We start from the raw sequence: 15,821 nt of genomic DNA, 5'->3' as shown, positions 1-15,821 counted from the left end.
CTGCTCAGGGTTGGCAGGTAAGCAGCCAAAGGGGACACAGCCGATCTGCCACACCCCACCCCACGGCCTGCCCAGGGCTAGCCCTGCCCCGTGTGCCCTGTTCCATCCCCGGAGCCTAGGGGGCAGCTGGGAGGGTCCCTACTGCGCTTCCACCTATTTGGGAAACTTTGCTTTTCCAGCTCTGTCCTCATGGGAGAGCTATAGAGGTGCCAGATCCCTTTCCTTTCTTCCTTCAAAAGAGCTCTTAAAAAGTGCGCAGACAGCTATGCCCGGAAGGGGTCGCTCAAGTTCAGCAAGAGATTGTGATTTGCCGAAGGCACATTGAAGAGTTTTCTATTACCCCATTTATGGGAGTGTAATCTTATTTAAAACCAATGGACTAAACAAACAGAAGCACTTCCTAAAAAGTCAATTTGGAAATGTGGATCACAATTCATGTGAATGAGTTTTGGGCCAGGAGTTCCCTGTCTGTGACTGTGTCCTAAGTAAACAGTCAAATAAGCAATTATATTTATTGTAGTTGTTGATGCCAGGGGAAATCAGAAACAGCCTGCCCCACAATAAAGGACTAGTGAAGTAAACCATAATAACGTCAAACAGTCAAGGATAACACTGTAGCCATTAAAAACTATGTCTGTACATCCAGATCCCTGACATGAAAAGAAGGCCATAGCCAAATATTAAAGTGGAGGGCAGGCGAAACTCAGAAGAGGGCATGTATATGTATATGGATGTGTATTTTATATGCCAGGGAAATAACAGTTTTAAAAGCAGTGATTCTTCCTAAGCTCTGCAATTGTGAGTGTTAGAAAATTGTGTTTCAAGTGTGACAGGCGTCCTTTGATTTCCCATACACACAGACATCCTTGCCTGTGGGACAGCCTGGGCCTTAGCCGCACCTGCCCCTCTCTGCTATGCCAACGGCCCAATCAGACATTCCCTTTTATAGGGCTGGTTTCCTTTCTCCTTTGCCCAAACCATGTCTTTCCAACAAAAGAATATTAACCAAGCAATCCTAACAAGTTTTGTTGCCAACTGCAACTTATGCCCTTTTACGCAGATGTTGCTTACAAGCCTACCAGGTTGTATTTCAAAACTTTTATTTTTCTGCAACTTGACCATTTTTAATTAGCTTAAAATATTCTGGAGTATTTTAAATACATATAGAAAAGTAGAAAATAATATGACAAATACTTATCTATACTAATAAAAGGGTAACATGCTTCCCTAACTGGTTTGGCTCAGTGGATAGAGCATCGGCCTGTAGATTGAAAGGTCCCAGGTTTGATTCTGGTCAAGGGCATTTACCTTGGTTGCAGGCACATCCCCAGTAGGAGGTGTGTAGGAGGCAGCTGACCGATGTTTCTCACTATCCCTCTCCCTTCCTCTCTGTAAAAAAAAAATCAATAAAATATATTTTAAACATTTTTAAAAATGGTAAAATGCTAATTAATCTGGACATAATTCTGGACATCCTTTTGGAAAAAGCCAAGATGGTGGGGGCCGAGACAGAGGCCGTTAGGAGTGACCAGGCTGTCAGAGGAAGGCAGTTAGGAGTGACCAGGAAGGCAGATAGGTGAGTGGTTAGGAGCCATCGGTTCCAGATTATAAGAGGTATGACATCCCCTGAGGGGTCCCAAAATGGAGAAGGTGCAGGCTGGGCTGAAGGACCTCTCCCCTCACTGTGCATGAATTCCGTGCACCGGGCCACTAGTCTTACATAATAATAGATAAACATATAAATTGACCATAGCTCTGCTATGCCCACAGTCAATTAGAGTGAGTATATAAATTAACCCAACAATGATGGAGGGTTAATTTGCATATGCAGGTGTGGAGAGGCTGGGAGGGGCAGGACGCCTGCTATGAGGGAGCGGTGGGGCAGTGGAGGGAGCTACAGGAGTGGTGTTCCAGACAGAAGTGAGGACTTGCCAGCTTCCAGGCAGTGGGGAGTGAAGCCAAGGAAAGGAAGGCCTATTCTTGCATGAATATCGTGCAATGGGCCTCTAGTATATATATATATAAAATCCCAAGAAACCATTACGGTGGAATGACTGGTCACTATGATGTGCACTGGCCACCAGAGGATAAACACTCAATGCAGGAGTTGGCCTCTGGTGGTCAGTTTACTCCCAACGGGGAAGCACTGCTCAACCAGAAGCTGGGCTCACAACTGGCAAGCACAGCTGCCACTGGGGGAGCCTCCCCTGGCTCCAGGGCAGCACTACAGAGCGGTGGCAGCAGGAGCAGTAGGCCAGGATGAGCATGAGCAGTGCGGCACCTGGCCCAATTTGGGCTACTCTCTGGCCACCTTCCTCTTGTCACACTGCTAAATCCCCCGAGGGGTCCCAGGCTGCGAGAGGGATGTCCAACTGCTGGCTTAGACCCGATCCTAGTGTCTTTCTCTGTAGAAGGTAGTCAGTCTGAACAACTCAGTGACTCAGGGAAGCGCAGGGAACTCAGGGTGAGCCTGCCTCCATGCTTGACTCACTCACTTGATGGTGTTCACAGGAGAGAAGGTGGTGGCCCAGCCCATGCATATGCAGCAGCTGCTGAAGTTCAAGCACCAGGCTGCACAGCAGCAGAAGGCCACTGAGCCACAAGCCGGCAGTCAGACATCCCCTGAGGGTCCTGGACTGTGAGATGGCACAAGCTGGGCTGAGGGACACATATTTTTGTGCACAAATTTTTGTGCACCAAGCCTCTAATAAAGTATAATATTAACTTTATCATAGGAATAAATGACTAAATGGAGCCCTAGCTGGTTTGGCTCAGTGGATAGAGTGTCAGCCTATGGACTGAAGAGTCCCAGGTTAGATTTCAGTCAAGGGTGCATGCCCAGGTTGCCGGCTCAATCCCCAGTAGAGGGCATGCAGGAAGCAGCCAATCAATGATTCTCCTTCATCATTGATGTTTTTCTCTCTCTCTCTCCCTTTCTCTCTAAAATAAATTTTTAAAAATCACCAAATGGGATTTATCATAGGAATAAAAACCAGTTTTTAACATTCAAAATTAAATCAATGTATTTTACCACATTAACTGACCTAAGAAAAATTATATAATAATATCAAAAGAAAAGGTATTTGACAAAATTCAACATCCATGCCTGGTAAAATTTTTTAACAAACTGAGACTATCAATAAACTTTTTCAACTCAATAAAGAACATTTTTTTACAAAAGAACTGCAGCTGATATACTTAATGGTGAATGACTGAATGTTTTCCTCTAAGATTATGGTGTCTACTGTTGCCACTCCTATTCAATATTGTGCTAAAGTTCTATCAGTGCAATCAGGCAATTAAAGGAAATAAAATGTATTTCGATTGGAAAGAAAAAAAATTATAGTGTCTGGAGATGAAATGATTGTCTAAATAGAAAATTCAATGAATTCTAAAAAAAATAATTAAACTACTGAGTTCTCTATACTATGTATTATACAAACAATTGAAATATAGTACCATTTGTAATAGCATTGAAAATATTGAATATTTAGAGATAAATACAACAAAAGTTCTTCAAGATCTGAATATCAAAAACAATAGAATGTTGAGAGAAATTAAAGTTCATGGATCAGGTTCAATACTATTAAAATACTGATTCTTCCCAAACTAATTTATATATTAAACTCAATCCAAATCAAAATCTCAGTAGGATTTTTAAACAGGCATTAACAGACTAATTCTAAAATGAATATGAAAATACAAAGGACCCAGAAGAGAGAAAAAAAAAACTTTGAAAAAGAATAACATATATGGGGGAATAACACTCCTTGACCTCAAGATTTATTAAAAACTTACATTAATGAAGACACTGCAGTATTGGCATTGAGGTAAACAAACAGATAAATGAAACAGAATAGAAAGTTCAGAAAGAGGCCCAGACATATAAGATCAATTGGTTTCTGACAAAGGTGCAAAAGCAATGCAGTGGAGAAAAAAACAATCATTTCAACAAATGGTGTTGTAACAATTATGCATTCATATGCCAATTAAAAAAAAAAAAAAAACTTGGGCCTTAACCAGTTTGGCTCAGTGGATAGAGCGTCAGCCTGTGGGCTGAAGGGTCCAGGGTTCGATTCCAGTCAAGAGCATGTACCTTGGTTGCAGGCACATCCCCAGTGTGGGGTGTGCAGGAGGCAGCTGATCAATGTTTCTCTTTCATCAATGTTTCTAACTCTCTTTCCCTCTCCCGTGCTCTCTTTTAAAAATCAATAAAATATATTTTTTAAAAAGAAAAAAACTTGGATTCAAACAACATAAAATATAAACAATAATTCAAAATTTCTTTTGATAATAAATAACAAATTTTGAATTCACTAATGTAGAGGAGGACATAAGTATTATATTTGATAATTAGTAAATGTCTGTGCCATATGGTCTTTTGGAAAATTTATTAAAAATTATGTTTCCATGAGTGATTGCTCAAAGTTTACTTAGAATCCTGGGATGTAGCAACTATATTACTAGTCAGGTTTGCCCTAACACTCTGCAAAAAGCCCATTGCTTTTATCGTGCAACTCTGGAAATAGGATCACATTTTCTGTGGTGTGGCTCTGTTTCTCTGTCTAGTGAAAATTGAGTTTTCTGCTTCTATGGTTTCTGTTCCACATTGGTGAAAGAGGAGATTTTATACAAGTTATGCTTTGGCAGGAAAAAAATTTCTAGATTGGATCTAAGATGAAAATGGTTCCTTAGCCTTATGGAAACATAAATACCATGACATTTCCTGTCTTACACTATAAATATTCCAGTGTCTGTAGTGGCTTCTCTTGGCTGCAGAACTCTGTTTAAATATTTCATGTCCACGAATATTTGGACTCTGAAAACACACAAAGTTTGAATTTTATTCATATTTTCATATTATTAACATGAATTTCTTAGACATGTCAGATCAGTTTTATCATAAAGTATTAGAAATTATATCATTCAGGTTCACGCTAAGATGCTGCAAACATAGACCCACTATTAATAGGCTAATTCAAGGTATGTGTTTCTCAGATCACAATTCAAAACTATGTTGTCCAAGATTAATGAAGTTGCTGTGCAATCCTCAATAGGGCCCTTCCATTTATTTCACGGCTCATCATGGCTTAAGTCCAGATCTTATAATCAACCAGCCAAGGGAAAGGCTCCAGAGAGCACATCAACCTTTCATTGTAGGGAGACAAATTGAAAATAACATGCATTACTTCTGTTTACATCCAATGACCAGAACTTAGTCTTATGACTACACCAAATTACAAGAAATGCTGAAATATTATCCAGATCTGGGATTCTAAGTGCCTAGCTAAAGTCTGGGAGCTCTATTGTTAAAGAGACTGAATATTTGTGGAAAGTGAGTTGGGTTTTAGGAGTTCACAATATTGGCAGGAAAGTAGAAGAAAAATATTTGTAAACAAGCAAAAGAAGGGCAGTTTTGGTTGGGGGTGGAGTGCACAGGGAAATGGGCACTATTGGAACAGTCAAGGTACTGATGTCGATTTAAAAAAATAAAAACTCCAACCATTTTGTGATTTTTCTGTCTCTTGTTCTAGGTTAAAGTCCAAATGACCAAGAAAAGGTGCCTGCCTTACACTGTTTTGGAGAAGTAGAAATAATTAGATGGATGTTACTTCCTGAAACCAGTTGGATAGCCAGAGATGGAGAGCAAGCAATTTGAATTTCTCATACCAGCAGATTTTTCACAATAGGGAGAGGTAGTTCCCTAGAAAGAAATCGGGGTACCATTTAGAAAAGGTGTTGGACTATCACAAAACACACATCTATCATGTTAGTAACTTCAAGTATTTGCCAGAATATTGACCCCAACTAATTTATTTGGCCATGCCAAAAAGCAAATTGTGGCTTCTATAAAAAAAGAAGTCACCATTATATCCATGTTTCCAGGATCTGGGTTTTATTGATGCTTACTTTGTATTTTCATGTGCCTATGCCTCCTTTCACATTCTTTATGTCTTCTAAGCCTTCTTATCGGTTATGTGAACTACTCTTCCTTGACTAGGATGCAAGTAAGAAAAAAACCCTATGGAGCCTGGGAGAGCTTTCCTGAAATGTCATTTAAGATAACATCTGAAAATAAGGAGATGCTACCTAGAATAAGAAGTTGGGAAAACAAGCAGAAGGAAAAAGTATGTGCAAAGACCCCGAGTGCAAACAAAAAGAATATTGGTGTGACTGACATATAGTGAGTGATGGATGGGAAGGGTGGTGAGAGTTGAAGCTGGATAGGTAGACAGAGTGCAGATCAACAAAGCCTTTATGCTATGCTCAAAATCTTATTGTTTTATCTTCCTAGACCAGTAATCAAAGGGTTTTAAGCTGCTGAGTGACAGTTTGCTTGGCTTTCATAAGTTGAGTATACTGAGGTTGCAGGAGAGAGAGGAGCAGATGCAGGATACCACTTAGAAAATTATTGATAGGAATCCAGTGGGTGGTAATGAAGGTGGAGCAACATAACAGAATTCAGGAAGGATAAGGAGGAAAATCAACTGGGCATATGGATGGGTTGGATGGAGAGGAAGGAAGGAGTCAAGGATGAATAGTGGTACCAATCACAGAAACAGAATGGTAGAGGTTTGCAGGTTATAGGTCTTGGATCTATTAACTATATGTGGAGTTGGAAATGCATTTTGAACAATCAATAAAAGTTATGTAGTAAAGAACACACAGAAGAGCCTAAAGATACAGATTTATGAGTTATTATTGTTTAGCTGGTAATTAAATGTCTCTGTGTGAATGAGATCATCTAAAGGGAGAGTATGGAGATTCTCATAGAATTCAACATTCAGTGGTTGCCCAGATACTGATTGGTGGCCAAACAGACTGGGCAGCATTCAGAGAGATCAGACACATGATAGTGTGCTCTCCTGGAATGTAAAGATTGTTTGTGCCACTAAAAATAACAGGTAGTCATTACTGTTGAGTGCTTCTGAGAAGTGTGTAAAGATGATGACTAACTTGTCTGTTGGTGCAAATGACATGCAGGTCATGAGAGCAAGAATTATCTCAGAGGAACAATGTGGGCAGACCCAGATTGGAGTGGGTTGATGGAGGCAGAGACTTTGGACAGCTTTTTTGAAAGGAAAAAAAAAGTTGGAGGAAAACTATATAACATAACCATCATGCAATAGCATCCATTTGAGGATAAGATATAACAAATTTGTTTTTTTATTGTACCAGATCATACACTCAAGAAACACATCACTGTGTATTCTTCATTTAAAGAGAAGTGAGCATGAGGCCTGGGGAAAGTGCCTATATCTTATATGTCCAGACAAATAGAAATTTAACCCACTCAGGCAGAAAGAAGGACCAGAGCTATACAGGAAAGCTTTAAGCAGCCTATTGAAAATATTACTGTAGAATCTCAATTTGGCTTGTATGTGTCCAACTCTGTAGGTCTTTGAATAAAACATAACTTTTCCATGCATCAACTTTTTTTTTGCCAGAGTCAGAGAAAGGCTGATGCTTGAAAAGTTCTTGGAACAAAAAAAAAAAATCCAAGATTTGATTAAATGAAGCATTTGGTTAGTTATCACTAACAGCAAGATGCAACCTAATAAGGACTATTAACTCATTGTTTCTTAACTTGGCTTGTTTCTGTACTTGGCTGGATTCCTCAGAGCTCTGGCCAAACAGCAAGGTTTCTGCATGTGCTCTGACCTCCCTGAAGAGATCCAATGAGCCAGAAACTCTCAGTGTTCAAGAGAGGTCTTTAGGAAAAGGATAAAAAGGGGCCTGAGTACAACCACAGGGAGAGGCATCCTATTTGGTGCACACACATTCAGGGGATATGTATTAACTATACTTCTTGCAACTGGAAGCCCTATTTAGCCTACAAGACTAATTTTCCAGTCTAAGTCCTCACAATAATGCTGACCTTTGGGTTGCTTACAAGAGAGTAAATGAAAGCTTTATCTCCTCCAACACATCCTTCCTTGACTTGAAACATGTAACAAGGCTGTTACCTCCAGGGCATGCTTTCTGGATGAATCAGCATTCTAAAAGACAGAGACCCTAGGATGTGCCAATATCAAGGGAGTCAGCAAGGATTAAGAAGAGTGGGGAGACAGTTTAATGAATGCAGCTTTATCTAGGGTGTCAGTTGCAACATCTTCAAAGTTAGCAGCCTAGAAATATTGTTGGAAATAAAGGGAGAAAGGGCCAAAACTACCTCTGCAAAGCCCTGAGTGGATCTCATTGGACGGAGGACTGGGGTCTTCTTTGGGAAATCAACATAATAGTTTGATGGAGGCATGTGTCTAAGGATATTTTTATTTTATTTTTTGGTTAGTCCCCACACATGGATATTTTTTCCATTGCTTTTCAGAGAGAATTGAAGGGGGAGAGAGAGAGAGACAGAGAAGAACATCAATGTTCCTCCTGCACTCATCCTGACGTAAATGGAGAGCAAACCCACAATCCAGGTACGTGCCCTAGACTTCGGTGGGTGAACCAATGCTCTAACCACTGAGAAACACTGAACAGGGCTGTGAGGATAGTTTTTATGCACAAAGTCCCAGTCCCATGCTAGTTACACTCCTTTTCAAGTATACAGCCTGTGGGATACAAATTGACTGTTCCCTCATTACCGCGGTAAGGTATTCCTGCCTCAGAAGTGTCCTGGATTCCTGCTTCTCTGTTCCTCTGTTAGTTTAGTGCCACAAACCACATTACAAGCCAAGGTTAGGGCTTTGAAGTTTTTGGCTCAATCCTATAGAAAATAGATATGTCACAGGATCTAACCGATGTGTTCTCACTTTGTGCCATTTTCTTTCAGCCGCTAGTCCTGGGTCAAGGTCCCTTGTATATATTTACACAGGTTTTATCTGTCAAAAACAAAACAAAACAAACAAACAAAAAAACAATGCCCTTCAGTCTCCAATATCCCCTTGTCAAGATCCAGAATCTGATATTTGTTATGGCTTCCTTCACTTTTCCCTGTTTGAGTTGTATATCCTTTTATTTCTCCCCTTTTCTTCAGTATCCTCAATGATCTCATCCACTGCAATGGCTTCAGTTCCATGCAAGCATTTCAAATCTATACCCCTCTCTTCATCTTATCTACTGAATTTCAAAAAAAATTTTAACACTAACCTTCTTCTACATTGTTGTTTCACCTGCATCACAATTGTAACATGTTCAAAACTAAACTCATGGTAGCCCCATACTGGCTCTTTGCCTCTATCAGTCCAAGTTCTACCAGAGCAGCAAAATCAATAGAAGATATATACTGCATAAGGCCAATATGCATTTGTTATTGTAAATTGCTCTTATGCAACTATGGGAGATTGCTAAGTGATTTCTGTATGACTGTTGTCTCTGATTCTAATATTAGAGCTTGAAGTTCATGGGTTAGGCCCATGGTTGGCAAACTGCTACTCACGAGCCACATGCGGCTCTTTGGCCCCTTGAATGTGGCTCTTCCACAAAATACCACTGCCTGGGCGAGTCCATTTTGAAGAAGTGTCATTAGAAGTTTAAGTTTTAAAAATTTGGCTCTCCAAAGAAATTTCAATCGTTGTACTGTTGATATTTGGCTCTGTTGACTAATGAGTTTGCCAACCACTGGGTTAGGCAGTAGGGAAGGAAAGATGTACATTGGAGCGGGGAGACCAAGAGCAGGCTGGAACCAACAAACATGAGCTGGAGCCCCATGAGTAAGACTGGAACTCATATTAGTGCTTGTTGCCACTGACGTTAATGATGAGTATATTCAGCACAAGTGGGTCCCTTTGTCACAACTGCTAAATACACACACACACCTGGCCTACAAGTTGAAGCAACCAAAGGAGGATCAGGGGAAGATATAGCACTTGAAGGCCCAATTACTGCTTCATACCAATGAAGTAAGTCAGCAAATCTGCACCATATGTGAGCTACAAAATGGCCACTGCTTCCCTTCCAGTCTCCAAATCTCCCAAGAATCACTGTGACTGATTTTAACTGAAAACAAACAAGAGAATAAATTCTGGGAAATGTACCTTAGTCCAGCCAAGTTGACACATTATAAAGCCATTAAAATCCACTCCTAGCCGATTTGGCATCCATATGCATCTCCTTAAAGTATACTTAATCTCTGAATAAAGACAATACCAAAGTTTTGCCTCACATGATACAACTATCCTGCATACAAATAAAAAAAATGCTAACCCTTTCCCCAGAAGAGAATTCAAATTTCTTTTTTTATACTTGCATGATGTTCATTCTTTTCCAAGATGATTCACACACTTCCTTTGCTGTCTTATAACAGATATATACTGAGTGGCCAGATTATTATGATCTCTGAACACATAATAATCTGGCCATTCAAAATATATATTAGAGGCCCAGTGCATGAATTCGTGCATAGGTGGGGTCCAGCCAGCCTGGCCAGGAGGAGGGGACATGGGTGGTTGGCTTGTCTGCCTGCCGGTTGAACTCCTGGTTGAGGGGACAATTTGCATATTAGCCTTTTATGAATGGCCAGATTATTGTGTTCAGAGATCATAATAATCTGGCCACTCAGTGTAAAGTTAAGTATTAGTAAGATATTTCAGAGGTAGATTAGATATAGATATAGATATAGATATAGATATAGATATAGATATAGATATAGATATAGATATAGATATAGATATAGATATAGATAGATATAGATAGATATAGATAGATATAGATAGATAGATATAAAAGCCTAAGTGACTGTTATGACCGGTTGACCAAATGACCAGTTGAATGGTCACTATGATGAGCACTGACCACCAGATGCTCAAAGCAGTATCTTCCCCCTGGTGGTCAGTGCACTCCCACAGCTAACCTCCCACGGTCGGTCAACCTTTTGTGGTCCCTGCCCCCAGCCAATGGGCTCCAATTGGCCTGATAGAGACTGGGTTAGATAACCCCAATTGGCTCTGATCACCAGGCAGGCTGAAGGACCCCCCACCCGTGCACAAATTCATCACTGGGCCTGTAGTAAATGATAAAGGTAGGAGAAAAGAAAAAAATTTTCTGATATATATGTGTATATAAAAGCCCAGTGACCGTTACAGCAGAATGACCAGAATGACTAGAACTACTGGTTGTCCAGTCACTATGGCGCACACTGACCACCAGGGGGCAGACGCTCAAAGCAGGAACTTGCCTCCCCTCCCCTCGTTGGTCAGTGCGCTCCCATAGGGGGAGCTCCATTCAGCCAGTAGCTGGGCTTATGGCTGGCGACCCACAGCAGCACTATCAAGCAGCAACAGCAGGTGCAGCAACCAGGATGAGCCTGAACTGCGTGGCACCCAGCCCTGGTTTGGGCTCCTCCCTGGCCACCTGCTACTTGGTGGACTGCTGCATCCTCCGAGTGGTCCCAGATTGTAAGAGGGCAAAGGCAAGGCTAATGCTCAACTCAGGATGAGAGGGAAGGGGTGCAGCAAGGCCTGGAGGTGCACACTATGGCCAAGGGATCCCAGGAACTGCAAGGCTAGAGCTTGCTTTCCAATAAAAATAAAAATAAAAATAAAAATGGGAGAAAAAGCAGCCGGATGCCACCACCTTGGGAAGAGTAGCTCCAGGGGGAAAAAGCCTCCCCAGGCCCTGCCTGGCTCAGCTGGTTCATTGCAAAGATCCACACACTAACCTTGGTGTGGCCCACATTCTGCTGCCCCTTGGTCCTGCAGCTAGTGGTGACTCACCTGTGACATGCAGGAAGTGCAGCCCCTCCAACTCCAAAGCCAGTTGGGCCAACAGCTGCTCCCTATCCTGCTCCATGTTGGACACAGCACTGTTGGGCCATGCTGCATCAGCTTCAGCTTCCAGCTTCCTGCCCTCTCCTTTGTATACTATGTGTGCTCAGGGGCATGGCTTCAGCCTCCTCGGCCAATGGCACCACAGCCAGAGAGTGGCTGGACACAGCTGCCAGGACTAGCTGGCCATTGATTTGGCCATGTGACTGATATCCATGTCCAGTTACACTGTTTACATTTGTAGGGAAGCAGGGAAGCCTGCTCCTACTGCCCATGTCACCTTCTAGGTTAAGAAAGACCCACTAATCCTCGTGTTTCTCCTCCCATTTTGAATCAAAACTTCTTGGGGATGAATTATCCCAAAGATGATCCCAACACACGCTCAGTGTCACTGTCACACACATTCCCAGTCATTACAGCCTGTTCCTCAGCCTGCAGTGCCCTGCTCCACCCACTACCACACCTCACCTGCCACCACCTGAGGACCACCTTATGTTACCCTATCTGAAATGTGAGCAAGATCTCAAATGCCCCCCAGTCCTTCTTTTTCAATATCTATCTTGCCCTACCTTTCTTTAAAAACCTTGCATTTTAAAATGATATATTTGATTGATTTCAGAGAAGGAAATAGAGACAGAATCATCAATGATGTTAGAGAATCACTGATTGGCTACCTCCTGCACGTTCCAAAACTGTGTATCAAAACCTCCCCCAGACCCTCCCCCAGGCCAGCAGACCCAGATCAGTGGTAAGGGAAGGAGGGATGGGGAGGTAGGGAACCCGATCGGCCCTGATTGCCAGCCAAGTCTAGGAACCCTACCCTTGCACAAATTTTGTGCACTGGGCCTCTAGTATAAATATATTTGTACTAGAGGCCCGGTGCATAAAATTTGTGCATGCGGGGAATGTCCCTTAGTTCAGCCTGTACCCTCTTCAATCTGAGATCCCTTAGGGATGACCAACTGCTTGTTTAGGCCCACAGGAATTGGGCCTAAACTGGCAGTCAGACATCCCTCTCACAATCCAGGACTGCTAGCTCCCAACTACTTGTCCTGCTCTGCCTGATTGCCTCCAACAGCTTTTTCCTGCCAGCCTGATCACCTCCTAACCACTCCCCTGCCAGCCTGATTGATGCCTAACTTCTCCCAGCTGGCCTGATTGCCCCTAACTGTCCTCCCCTGCAGGCCTGGTCTCCCCTAACTGCCCTCCTCTGCTGGCCTGGTCACCCCTAACTGCCCACAACTGCCCTCCCCTGCAGGCCATCTTATAGCGGCCATCTTATGTCCACATGGGGGGTAGCCATCTTTGACCACATGGGGGCAGCCATCTTGTGTCTCAGAGTGATGGTAATTTGTATATTACTCTTTTATTAGATAGGATTAAAACTAGGAAAAATGTTCATAACTATTACATGCTTTATCGCTGCAATGGTCACATGATCATAGTTGACATTTATAATACCTTCTCATAGTCTACCATTATATATCTTTTTTTATATTTTTTTATTTTTTTATTTTTTCAAGTACAGTTTATGTTAAATATCTTTTGTATTAGTTTCAGGTGTGCAGCATAGTGGTTAGACAATCATATTCTTTACAAAGTAGTCCTTCCTGATATATCCAGTACCCACCTGGCACCATACAGAGTTTTATAATATTATTGACTAAATTTCTGTGATGTACCTTACTATTGTACATCATAACTATTTTGTAACTACCAATCTGTACTTATCAATCTCTTCACCAATCCCCCCTCCCCTCTGGCAACTATCAGTATGTTCTTGGTTTCTATTTTGTTTTTTCATTTATATTGTTTTTTAGATTCCACACATAAATAAAATCATATGGTATTTGCCTTTCTCTGACTGACTTATTTCACTTAGCATAATACCCTCTAGGTCAGTCCATGCTTTTGCAAATGGTAAGGTTTTGTTCTTTTTCACTGGCTAAGTAATATCCCATTCCATATTCTTTCTCCTGTCAGCAGGTACCTCAACTAATGGTCATGGTTCTTTGCTTGGTGGAGTGATACTAATTTTCATCCTTTAAAAAAAATATTTTATTTATTGATGTCAAAGAGGAAGGGAGAAGGAGAGAGATATAGAAACACCAATGATGAGAATCATTGATCAGCTGCCTCCTGCATACCTCTTACTGGGGATCAAGCCCACAACCCAGGCATGTGCTCCTAGCCAGAATCAAATCTGAGACCCTTCAGTCCAAAGGCTGACACTCTATCCACTGAGCCAAGTCAGCTAGGGCACTAATTTTCATTCTTGAAGGCTCTGGGATATTAGCAGCCCTGCCTAAGTTTGGTTCTTGTAATTTTCTGTTGACTATAACTCCAGGACATGGGACTATTAAGAGGCATCCTCGAAGAAGTCCTGCTTTCTAGATGTTATCATTCTTACCCCCACTGTGTGATAGTAGTGACACTATTTCTTTTCATTGTCAGAATTAATCACCCTAGCCAAACAGTAGCCCCTTCTCCTCCTATTCATTCAGTGGCACAAATGTCCATGCAGCAGTGTCTCAACTTCCATTTCAGTGGAATCATGATTGGGTCCCTCATGAAATCATCCCTGCCTTTGGAAGAAAGAACTCTACACCAGCAGAGCCTATGTATCACAGGAATATGAAGGAACATTTTGCTAATAGATCACTTGAGGTTATAGTGAACCATTATACTCACAGAATATTGTCTATGAGAGTAGTGCTATATATCTAATGCTGATTCAGCATATACAGCATCCAGGAAGACTTTGCCTAGTCCCATAAGGTGTTGCCCTTTAACTAGTGCCATAACTTTGTCTTCAAAAGGCCATCCCACTTCTATTAACCTGTGTCAGGATGATGGGGAATGTCGATTCTCTGACCATGGGCCCTTTGCTTAACTTTATTTGCTATGAAATGAGTTTATTGATTGGAAGCAATATTTTGTGGAATACCATGATGGTGGATAAGGGTTTCTGTAAGACTGTGAATAGTAATTTTGGTAGAAGCATATGGACAGAGAAGGAAAAACTATATCCAATGTGTCTGTTCAAGTAACCAGGTAGACCACTCAAAGCCTTGCCTACTGGGAGGATTTCCCCTCTCTGCTCTCATAGGATAGGGCTGTAGTATTACCACTCTCTACTTTCAGGTGGTGTTTGCATGCCATGCAGAGATATCTATAAACTAGGCCTAGATTTTTTCATCCTCAGTCAATTGATCATAGAGAATGCTCCATCAGGACAGAGTTCTAGGCTGGAAGAGAGAAGGCAATGTAGCAGAAATAGAGGCTATGGGCATTTGGGCCACTTCCTAATACAACTTACTTGTGTGTTCAAGACTTGCCTAATCTTGATTACATGATGGAGTGCCACTGGACACACCCAACTTTATGGCTCAGCCTGTTAGAAATCATTCCGTTTATGATGGACAGCCAGGTTACATGGCAACATGGTGGCCCATAATTAAGTATTTCATCTATTAAGGTCCAGTGTCAATCCAAAAGTTGTTTCTTTAAAGGAGAGTCATTATTCACAAAGGATGGAAGAAATTGACTACAAAATTCTAAGGGTCAGGTTTTCCTTCACCTATAGGATTTTGCCAAGGACTTCAAAAATCAGAAGAAACCAAGATGGCAGCATAGGTAATCACCTATATTTGCTGCCTCTCACAAACACATCAAAACCACAACTAAATGGCAGAACAGATACCACGCAAAACCCCAGAAAAGCTGGCTGAGTGGAAGTTCCATAACTAGAGAGGTGAAGAAAGTGCATTGAGACTGGTAAGAGGTGTGGAGACGCAGAAAGTGCTGGCACTTGGATGTGCTGCTATTTAAACCGTAAGGGAGATACAAACTCCTACTTGTTCTGAACTCCAGTTCTAGGCTAGATTCTGGGGGAGCCAGGCACATACAGGGTGAAACTGGACTGACTGGAATCAGGACAGGAACGTGAGGGCGGTTTACTCTTAGAGATGCTCACAGCGATCATTGTTCCTGCATGGGGGCACAGAATGCAGAGAACCTGGAACTCTTCTGGTTCAGGGCAGCCACTGTTGTTTCCTTCTCCCTGGTGATTCCCAAAAACCTTACCCCACCCAATTTACAACTCCACCC

At 41.8% G+C, this 15,821-nt stretch overlaps 1 protein-coding gene across 1 annotated transcript in view; it reads left to right on the top strand.

The window, feature by feature from the left end:
• The window catches only part of RPGR (retinitis pigmentosa GTPase regulator), a 74,544-nt gene extending 68,854 nt beyond the window's left edge, over positions 1-5,690 (top strand). The window contains exon 18 of the mRNA XM_084870680.1: positions 5,535-5,690. Within this exon, the coding sequence (XP_084726806.1) occupies positions 5,535-5,591 (57 nt within the window). The 3' untranslated portion in view covers positions 5,592-5,690. The remainder of the gene's footprint in view (positions 1-5,534) is intronic.
• Positions 5,691-15,821: the final 10,131 nt, after the last annotated feature.

This window comes from Pipistrellus hanaki (assembly GCF_964339955.1).
Source record: "Pipistrellus hanaki genome assembly, chromosome: X".
Lineage (NCBI taxonomy): Eukaryota > Metazoa > Chordata > Mammalia > Chiroptera > Vespertilionidae > Pipistrellus > Pipistrellus hanaki.
The sequence above is the reverse complement of the archived record's forward strand: the minus strand, read 5'-3'. Positions and strand labels throughout refer to the sequence as shown.